This window comes from Myzus persicae, unplaced genomic scaffold (assembly GCF_001856785.1).
Source record: "Myzus persicae strain clone G006 unplaced genomic scaffold, MPER_G0061.0, whole genome shotgun sequence".
NCBI lineage: Eukaryota > Metazoa > Arthropoda > Insecta > Hemiptera > Aphididae > Myzus > Myzus persicae.
The window spans coordinates 865,457-876,569 of record NW_019103945.1 but is presented as its reverse complement, the minus strand read 5'-3'; the positions used below and the strand labels follow the sequence as shown (position 1 = coordinate 876,569).

At 28.7% G+C, this 11,113-nt stretch overlaps 1 protein-coding gene across 1 annotated transcript; it reads left to right on the top strand.

Moving 5' to 3' along the window:
• The first annotated feature begins 2,033 nt into the window (after window positions 1-2,033).
• On the top strand, window positions 2,034-8,980 carry LOC111036736 (TBC1 domain family member 20). Its single transcript, XM_022318873.1, has 7 exons — window positions 2,034-2,476; window positions 5,564-5,689; window positions 6,863-7,104; window positions 7,646-7,839; window positions 7,957-8,173; window positions 8,238-8,347; window positions 8,470-8,980. The coding sequence occupies exons 1-7, from the start codon at window positions 2,407-2,409 to the stop codon at window positions 8,672-8,674; spliced, it is 1,164 nt and encodes a 387-aa protein (XP_022174565.1). The 5' UTR covers window positions 2,034-2,406; the 3' UTR covers window positions 8,675-8,980.
• The last annotated feature ends 2,133 nt before the right edge of the window (window positions 8,981-11,113 follow it).

Below are 11,113 nucleotides of genomic sequence, written 5' to 3'. Positions count from 1 at the left end.
TACTCAGTAAATCTAACTTCGTACACATTCCCAATACCCCTAACATTTAGAAATTAGCCATCTATGCTGCACGGCTGCACCTGAAGTAAAATCCTGGGACCGCCTATGTATTATATTGTTAGGTAGGTAGATAAATACTTAATACCCTGTGACCCATTGCCAAAATTATTATACTACTTAGAACACATACACCATGGTTCACTGCAACAATCACTCACCACCCAAAACAATTGGATGGGCAATCGCCCGACCTGTACAATATGTTTTTCGGCACTGATTATTCGTATTCCTTAACGAAAGTAGAATAAGTGACTAGTACCGAATGATATAATACTACTATTGTGGGTATGGAATTGTGGTTTGTCTGTATTCAATAAAAGATAAGATTTAATTGAAACAATTAAACGATGAGGAACAAAATTAAATGGATATTCCTACACAAGTTTAGGTACCTACCAAGATATGTGTTGTCTCCGTCTTACAAGTGCGTGACATAACAAATTGTAAGCTCAGTAGATCACGTTTAACTCCATTAGTTTAAAAACTAGAGCGATTCGACTTCCTACAAAAATTAAAGGTAAGATTATTGTCTAGGGCATTTTATGGACTTATTATTATATTTTTATTTTAAAGTGAGTTGCGAGTATTTTAAGATCTACAATTAACAATTTTAAAATATGAAATACTTTCTTTAAAATTAAAATAGGCACAATAATAAGTTCATGAGATGCCCTGGACAATAATCTTACCTTTCATTTTCGTGGGCAGTCAAATCCCTCTAATTTTTGAAGTAGTGGAGCTAAACATGATTTGCCGAGCGTACAATTAGCTATGTTACGCGCTTGTCTTACGGAGACAGTTATATAAATCGAGTATCAATTATAATATCATACTGTGAGACCGTGTGCAATGTACTACTGTTTTTCATTTAAAAATTCTGAACTCTGAGAAGATCTTTTCTTCATCGCAGATCGTGGAAGTGGTTTCTACTTTTTACTTAACGTATGCGGCTAGTTAAGCCAATTGCCGGGTCGCACACAATATCTACTGAATCAATTGTGAGCTATGATCCCTGAAACAAGAATTAGTGGTCGACGCAATAATTTGTTCATACATTTTGCAACACAGCAAGAAAGACTGAACTGTCTGAACTGCAATAACATTTATCATAGGCTATGTTTGTTACTTATCAGCAGGGCTTGGGACTTATAGCACTTAAAATCATTCAAATAAGAGCTTAAAAAAGCGTTAAAAAAAATCATTATAAGCACTCAAATAAGCATTTAAAAAACTTAAATTTCAACAAAAATAAAAACTAAAAAATCAAAAAATAAATAAATCTTTATCTTTATATTACAAAGAAAAATTAAACTTCACTTTCGAGATTTTAAATATTTTATGGATTTTCTGAAAAATAAAATGTAAACAATATTTACAAATAATTGAAAAACAATTAATTAATTAATTAAATACGCGGTAACGTAGATAAGAATTATTTTTAATTTTAATTCTATCAAAAACAACTTTGCAGGAGAAAACCATAGAAAACTAGAAAAACTGATCGAAAAAGCAAAAGTAATCATAAAAACTGGAAATTAGCATTTTTTTTAAAAATCGCTGAAAAAAGCAAAAAAAAAGCACTTTCAAATTTCATAATTGAACGTGTTGTAACATGACATACACTTCCATAGCAATCTGCTACATTTTAAGTCAATCCATAAAAATAAGCAAATGCTTTAAGTCCTGAACCCTGCTTATCAGTAATCATATTACATGTTATCTCTATCACAGTGGTCGGAGCACTCTCTACATCGTGTGTCGGAGTAATTCATGGACATATAAAAGCAATATATATGTATGTCTGTGGAGTAATTCATTATAAAATCGGTGTAGTTTATGTTCGAAGTAATTGACGTCGGAGCAGTATTATGATATGGACAAAGAAAACGTTTTTCGTTGAAATGCAATGTCGTAGCAGTTGTAGATAGTAGTAGAACTGGTGTTATCCCGTAAACATGTAACATTACTATTATTTGATGATAAAGCACAAGTCGAAAATATTGTAATCTATCGTCTCGAGTCCGCAAATATCGCAATAACAATAATAACTAACAACTTCAGTGTTATACTAATATTATAAGAACACGAATAGTAATAATTAGAAATAATAATTACGTACGTAATATTACTAACAATAATTTTAGTGGTTACCCACAACACGCGCATCAACAAAAAAAATGGTTAACAACGAATCAGTCGGTCGCATTAAGTAAAAGCGATTTCGAGTTTTCCCGACGTGCCTAAACGAATAAGGCGTGAAAATCTACACATAATTGTTCGGTTGTTCTGAGGCCGTTGACACTTACTTTACACTTACTCAAATTTTTCACTGCAAAATCCACGACGATGTCAGACCACGTAGATTCCGATGAAAATTCCTCTGATTCCAGTTACACGAAGGTGGACTTTTACGAGGGTGAGTATGTGTATGGGGTCGGATCTACGCCCTCCCTATACCAGTGCTTCTCAGCCTTATTTTACGACGACACCCTAATTTAGATTCATAAAAATGGTGATACACTTAAAACAATTAATGATATGAGACCTTCTCCACAGTTGTTTTCCTTAACTGTGTTATTTACCATTACGTCATAATGCTATAATAATGTCATACATTTTATACTTTGAACATTTTCAATATACATAAACAACTTTTTTGGCGACACATATCACTTTAATACTCAATACTCTAGTGTGTCGCGACATACTGGTTGAGAACCACTGCCTATACTCAATATCTCTCAAGTGTTCGTAACAAAAACCATTTTTGAAATAAACTGAATCTCGATTTAAATGTACGCCTAAAATTAAGTACCACGGAACCAGATATTTTATCGCTAATATCAAACCTACAAATCCATGGTTCTCATTGAAAATATTTTGATATTTAATTCATATCTTATTTAAAAAAAAACTAATACATTTGTATTAATGAATAAATTATAATTGTACTGATTTATTTTACTGCCTTATTAGGTATTTAAAACAAATGTATCTATGTACAATTTTGATCGTTCTATTTTAAATCATTAGTAGTACATAACTGGTTGATAATATACTTAAGTGGTTAGAAAAAAAAGTTTGAGAACCGTTGCTCTATAGTATCAGTTTTCTCCTTTCTACTATATTTGCTTTAACTAACTAGTACCTGAGTACTTTTCCAAATGGTAATCAATAGGCATTTCTATTCCTTATAAATGTCATCAATGCAATTTGGTCACCCACCATTTTGACTGTTACATCCTTGCTGCCAGTGCAGTGCTAAGCATGTGAGCAAGGTGTTCGAACAAGGGTGGCTACAAATAAAATCTCAGAAAAAGATAAAATATCAATATATTCTGTTCTTTATAAAGAAAGGTACCGTTTCACCCATGGCGACTAAGCTAAATACCACTGCCAAACCATCAAATCCCCTCTACATGCAATCTATGTATAAAATAGACCTGTATTTACTCACTAATTCAGGTATACCGGGTAGTGGTGAGGACAAGGCAGTGTGAAGTGTGGGGAAAAGGTGTCACTGACAGTTTTTATCAAGGCGAGGTACCTTTCTTTCATGGAATAGAGCATCAGTGTATGATATAGTTGACTGAGTTTGTAGTTATAAGATATAATGTGGGTATTATATTATGTATTATACATACACTTATACAATTTAATGCTAGGTTTGATGATTTCAGAAATTTGTGTTTTTACTGTCAACATAATATATAACGTGTCTTAAACAACTAAAAATGATTTAATAGAATTGTAGAAATTCATCACAAATCTAGGCAGTGCTCTGGTATGAAATTGGGAAGGAGGGGACAGTCAATTTGTTTAAATAACAAAGGTGGCCAAACAGGTCAAAGAGTGTTGCTCTTGGAAATTAGTGATGAATAAAGTGCGGATTTGTATGTATTTACATATTTGTTACAAATGATAATATTTGAATGATTCCCTTATAGAATTATGTTACAGGACTATCTGATTATTTTAAGTTTACATATTTAATCTTAATTACATATTTTTGTTAAATATTGAGCTATTTACAAAATTATTAATGTATCGCCTTTTTATATTATTTGTTGTTATTTTTTCCAGTCCGACTGTGTGCTAATTATAATCGTGAGTTGCGAGTGTTAGTCCATAGTCCACACGTTATCGACCCAGTGATCGCTATACGCTTTTCGATAAAAGTAAATTTAATTTAAAGAAAGAAGTCTCTGGAGAGGTCGGAATAAAAATTAAGAAATAAATTGAACAAGTACTTAGTAAAAACCTATGTCTAAAGACACTTGAAGCTATTGGAAACATTCACAATGGCAGCGATACGCAAACTTCTTTATAATTTAGTCTTGCTGAATTAGGGGCTTTTAAATTTGCTTCTATAACTTCCGTTGACGAGGAAAGGTCCTTTAGCCGCTATAAAAACATAGTGCGTCCTAATTGACGTTGATTTATTTTTTACCCCCTAAAAAAAGTATATGATTGTCAATTATTTTGTTGACGGCGAAGTATATCCTAACTCCAATGATTAAATATTTAATTTGAATGTATTCCTAATTAATGTTAATAAAATAATAATATAATTTAGTGCTGTATAATTTATATTATGTAAAAAAAAAACTAGGTAAATATAACTTGTTAATTTTTTTGTTTTTGTTAACTGAAAGTAAACTGAGTGACTAGTGGACAGTAGTGAAGGATATAATACTATAGATTATAGGTATTTTTAGGTAATTGTTATTTGTTAATATGCAATATAAGATAAGATTTAATTTAAATAATAAAACAATAAAGAACAATATGAAATGGATATTCCTACATGGGTTTAGGTACCTAGATTAATTTTTAGTTGGTCTTTATAAGTTTAGGTATATATTGCGATATGCTGACATAATAATATTTCCACAATTCCCAATAATAATTATCTTGATATGCATTTTATAGCACTTGATAAATGTTCCTTTAGTACTTTATTAAACAGTGGATATTTTAAATTGGTTTAATAAAGTTTTTACCTGTTTTTTAAATAACTCTAAAAACTTTTGACATAAACGCAATTGAACAAATACTTATAAATTAATTGTAACTTTAATAACTATGTTACCCTATGAAGAAAATATTTTGTCAACTATTGTTTTATTGAACAAATTAGTCTGTGCATAGATAAAAATATGAAGAGAAGGGCCAGAAAAATAAAAATTTATGAAATAGAACAAAAAATAACATTTGAATAATTCTTAGCGTTCTATATTAGCATGTAAAAGTATATAAAAGCATGCTTCATCAATTAGTATAAGGTCTATCCAATAATACTAATATAATAATAATGTTAATAATCTGTTTTTCATTACACATTTTGCATTAAAATAATTGGTGTGTCATCAAATTGTGTAGAGTATTATAAATAAACTATAAATTACCTATATTAACTTATTGAAATATACAAGTTATCCATACTTCAAACTTAAAAAAATTAAAAGTTGTATTAATTATTGATTGCAATTGTAATTTACAGTTATGAATGAAGTGCCTGAGAAGTATAAAGACAAAGTAGATGAATTGAACAAAATATTGCAAAGTAAAAACCAAGATATAAATCGACTAAGAGATTTAGCTATTAGTGATGGAGGATTGGTGATAAGTAAGTAAAAACACAGCAAAAATGTAAAACTTATTAATGGGTTTAAAATAAGCAAATTTACTCACAAAATTTTTTTAAAACAAATTCAATATTAATGCATTTTCAAAGTGATTTGGTAATTAAACTGTAGTGTAGTGCAGCGTTTCCCAAAGTGTGTTCCGCGGAACCTTAGGGTTCCGTGGGACAATGTCAAGGGTTCCGTTAGATGTATGAGATTATTGAGAAAATTATGTTTATTTAATGTTTATTGTTTAAAAAATGTTTGATTGAAAATTTTTGACAATTTTTTAAGGGTGCCGTGGTCGTAAAAGTTTGGGAACCGCTGGTGTAGTGTAATACAACCATTATTGTACTTGATATTGGTAACTGAAAAATTTGGCACTGGACAATACCAAAAATATTATAATATATTATTAGCACGGGAAAGATCCTCTTAGATTATATTGTTAAAAAGACTAAACTTGTGTAATAATAGAGCATTTTTATTGTCTACAAAAATATTTACCAAATCTGTATTTAATTAAAGATAAACAATAACACATTTATTGAATAACTTTTTTCAAATAAAATAAAAGCATATTTAAAAAAAAAGGCTTTACTTTTTCAAAGTTATCGTCTAATTTGCACAAAAATATGGTTTTTCAGATATACATTCAACAAGTGAAATTAACAAGTTCATCACCTTACCATTTTACTTTAAAGAAAATTTGGAATATGTAACAAACCTGTTTGCTATTTTTAATGTTAACTAAATATAGTTTATTATAATATTCCAAATACTCTACCCTATAGGTATATAATCTTTAATTATTTTTCAAATCTGTGGTCTGCACACTCCATATGGGACTTGAAGGTCATGAATATAGCATTGTGGCTATACTGATACATTATGAGTTTTAAAGATTTTATTGAAGTTAAAATTGAATTGGTAACATAAATATTTAAAATAAAAGTTGATAAAAATCTTAATTCTTTGCAAGAATAATTAATTTAATTTTTTCTCAAAATAAGAACAAATAGGCTCTAATTATTATGGTTTTACCAAATTGCATACTATACAATATTCTAAAACATTATGTATTTGTATTTATACATTAAAAAACATCATAATAGATATTAATTATATAAGTAATTGTGTAAGTTAAAATAAATTATTGATTTAAAAAAAAACAGGTTTAATACGCCTGGAAGCATGGAAGCTGTTATTAAATTTACCAAGCAATGATGAACAATTATACCCATTCGAAAGTATTAAGGACCATCCTGAGTACCGTCAAGTTGATATGGATGTAAGGAGGTGCTTAAAAAGATTTCCGCCTGGTATATCATTTGCAAAAATTGGTTTATTGCAAAAAGAATTGATAGCAATTATTATGAGTGTAATTATAGAATATCCAGACCTAAAATATTATCAAGTAATTAATTTAGCCTAATAATCAGAAGCCACACTTTCTAGTATTGAATAATGAGTATAATAATTATTAGTACCTATTGAATGTTATTGAAAGTTTAAATATATTGTCAAATACTTTAAATTTTAGGTTTGTATACTTTATTATTCAAGTTTTTAAATTAAGTAATTTTTACGTACAATTATGTAGATGTATTATTATCCAACTTAAAAGTATAGTTTATAATGCAATTTTATTTATAGTACCTACTTCTGATTTTCTTGACTAACTGATACCAAATTTCTCTTTTATTTTATATCAGCTCATATTTCATTAGACTTTTTTGTTATATCATGTGCATGTTATGATAGTAAGAACCTTGTTAATAGTAAAAATAATAGTACAAAAGGTTAGAAAGTTGGATACTTTATGTTTGATTAAATTTCTAATTTTTCAATAAGTACTTAAATAATTTTGTTTTATTTGTTATGGGTTAGAAAGTTGGGTTTTGTATACTATAATATTTATTATTTTACATCACATTTTTATTTTATTATTATTACAGGGTTATCATGATGTTGCTGTTACTTTTCTTATAGAAGTTGGACCAAAAGATGCATATCATATAATGAAACATCTATCATTGCATCATTTAAAAGAATTTCTACGGCCAACCATGGAGGAAACATCATATCTATTGTTGCACGTTTTTCCTTTAATTAAAAGGCTTGATCCAGAATTGGAAAAATTTATTGTTAGGTGAGAATTAATCCAGATATCATGAATTATTTTAATAGCTACACTGTTTTATGCACTTAATATAACATTGCCATAATACAATTAATTTGAAATATAACTTAATTATTATGCTTTTAGGTCTGGTATTGGTACAATATTTGCTTTGCCATGGTTGATATCATGGTTTAGCCATAGCTTGGACCAACACTCGAAAGTAGTAAGATTATTTGATTACTTTCTAGCATCACCAAAAGACATCATCTTGTATGTTATAGCCCAGCTAATAAGTGCTAGACGTGATGAGATCTTAAACACTGAGTGTGAAATGTCTAGTGTTCACATGGTATTATCAAAGGTATTAAATAATTTAAATTTCTCCTGCACTTGGCGTACATAATATACTTATTTTTATACAACAGATTCCAGAAAGCTTAAATTTTGAAAAAGTATTGGTTAAAGCTACAGCAATGCATAAAGAATATGATCTTTCAGATTTCAAACAAGAGGTTGACGAAAGAGCACTACTAGAGTAAGAAAATAATCTTATTTATATTGATAAATTTTAAATATTTTGATATTTGCCAAATCATAAAAAAAGGGTTTCATTACTAAGTTGTTGTATGCATATTAAAGTTATCATAATTTTTACAGAGCTAAGTTATTAAATGATCAGCGGGAAGAAAATGCAAAGCGGAAAAGAATCAGGAGATTTGCAAATCAAGAACAACCAATTTTTAACAACGCTTTCCGATATGTACCGATATGGATTAGACCTAGAATGAGATTTGGCCTGTTATTCTTTGGATTTAGTTTGGCTGCCGGGCTTTGGGCTGTTTTCAAATCTAATAACAATTAAAAATTAAAAAATTGCTTCAAATATTCCAATTATTATTATTTGTGCTACACACAGGGGACCAAATAGACTGATATCTTACAATATTATATTGATATGTATTTGTTTTTACTTTTTGATATTGGAGCAATCAATTAATTACATTTTTTTACTCATCTTTACCTAGTTAACCTTGTTTAATTCAGCCAAATAGTTCTAAATAATACAACTGTTTTGTAATTTTGTAATTTTCTTTAGATGTAACATGTGATTGTGAAAATTTTTAGTTTTCATAAGTTGGTGATATAATTTTTATTTATTAAGAATCAAACTATAGTTGTTTATTATTGTTAAAAATTTATCTTACCTACATAGTAATATTAGTTTTTATAAGTGTTAATTAAATGTATTTATTATTGTCTCGATTTACTTTTAATTTTGAAATGTTTGTTTCTTCCTAAAATATTTCATACAAATATATTTGTTAATGGTATAAATAATAAATTATTCTAAAATAATATAATTGTAATATTATAATATTTATTACTTAAATAAGATATCAATTACATATAAGTACGGTTTAGCTGTAGAAAAACTTATTTGACCTGTTATGTAACGATGTAGTTTTTAAATATTGGTAAATATTTATTTTTCATCTAAGCAAAGTAGTCATATAATAATTAAACTAATGATACATGATGCCAGTGTAACTAGTACTTTAAGACTGCTTTTAGTGGCTATTATTTAAGAGGCAACCTTAGGCTATTTATAAATTTTTTGAAGCCACCAATGATCGCAGTGTTTTTTTCTATGATTATTAGTAAAGATGTGGTTCCATATCGGCCAACTGTGGCTGGACAAGGCAACTATGTTATATAGCGCTTGTATGCGTCTGCGCAAATCATCATAGGCACAGTCTGAAATATTTTTGTACTTAAACGAGTACATGATAATGAATAACAAAAATAAGCTGACTAAAATTAACATGCTTCCAGTAGCACAATTTTAATTTGGAAAAATAATATTAATTTGCCATCTTTTATTCTATGTTTTGTAGGAGATAGATTTTCAATGATTTTCTAACCACGGTTCCAAATAAATAAACTTAATTTCTTATAAATTATTAGTATTTTAGAAGTATGTTTATTTTTTTTAACAAATAGTGTAATTGCATTTAGATCTAATTGCTTAGATCTGCCTTATGTGTTATATTAATGTTCTTTTTTTAAACGTAAGCCTTAGGTAACTGTTGCAATAGTATTGAAAATGAATCTGGAAAATTATCAAAAATTCGGATTTTAGTCAAACTGCAAAAATACATTATGGTTTTTAAAAAAAGTCGTCATGTTTGTACTTTTTTAATTTTTTATATAATAATAAGTGTTGCATCAATTTAAAATTGGTCTTTTCAATCAAAACACATTTAGTTTTCTGTATAATCTCTAATTTAAGTAAAAAATTGTTTATATGTGTAAAAACGCAAAAATGAGAAGTAAAAAAAATAAAATAAATGAGGTTCCTGCTTCTAATTATATTAAAATCTCATCTTTACTTTGTATCTATACGGGTCTACACCTATACAGATGCAAATATTAGAATTACACTATTGCCTTTCTGCAGTTGTTTGAAGGGCTCTCGAGGTATTGATCAAATACACCAACAATATAAGTGTATGTGGTGTGTGCATGTAATGTAATATAATGCAGTGAATAATAATATATTTTATATTAAATGAGTAAACGTCTTACCTGTCTCGCAGCTGTCTCTGGGTTATGCTGAAGAAATTTTTGATGACACAAATTAATTACTCAAAATAATAAAATACATAAGAGTCCAGTTGTTGCTCACAGGATTTGGTATAGAGAGTTTGTTGCTGTATTGAGTGGTACACATGCACTGTCTAAGGAATGACAATGTTATGCTGATCAGAGAGTCGTAGGTGGCTTTATCCAAAGGTTGTTTTGCGCATCTAAGAGGTAGATTTATCTTTGGCGGCAAAGACCTTTTTTGACCATACCATTTCTCTGGCAGCATGTTAGAAAGCTACATGCCCCACTCCTTACTGTAGCAAATAGGTATGTGTTTATTTCTTAATTTGTGATCTTATAATATAGGTAGACGCTTTTTGGCTGTGGCCTGTGTCAATGGTTTTATTGGGGTCTGGAGATTATAGTTTTCTCCGTGCGACAGTCTGGCGATTATTTATTTGTCTGTTATATTTTATTTTATTCTTATAATGATGTGTCAGCATACTATTACAGTATTACATTTGTAAATGCGTAGTCTAAATATAATCTAAAAGTACATAACACAAGTAATATAAATATTTTGAATGCTCCATTGTCTATTAAAAATGATAATACTTAATAACAATAATAATTCTTTATTCACAGAAAAAAATTCCCATAACATAAAATAAAATATAATTGGAGTAGGTACCTAGTGTATATATAATATATATGT

What these genes read in the sequence shown, in the direction of transcription:
- LOC111036736 (XM_022318873.1), top strand. Translation starts at nt 2,407, where the DNA reads ATGTCAGACCACGTAGATTCCGATGAAAATTCCTCTGATTCCAGTTAC. An exon ending in GAAGGTGGACTTTTACGAGG is followed by an intron (nt 2,477 to 5,563) that starts GTGAGTATGTGT and finishes TGTAATTTACAG; the next exon opens with TTATGAATGAAGTGCCTGAG. An exon ending in TTCACATGGTATTATCAAAG is followed by an intron (nt 8,174 to 8,237) that starts GTATTAAATAAT and finishes TTTATACAACAG; the next exon opens with ATTCCAGAAAGCTTAAATTT.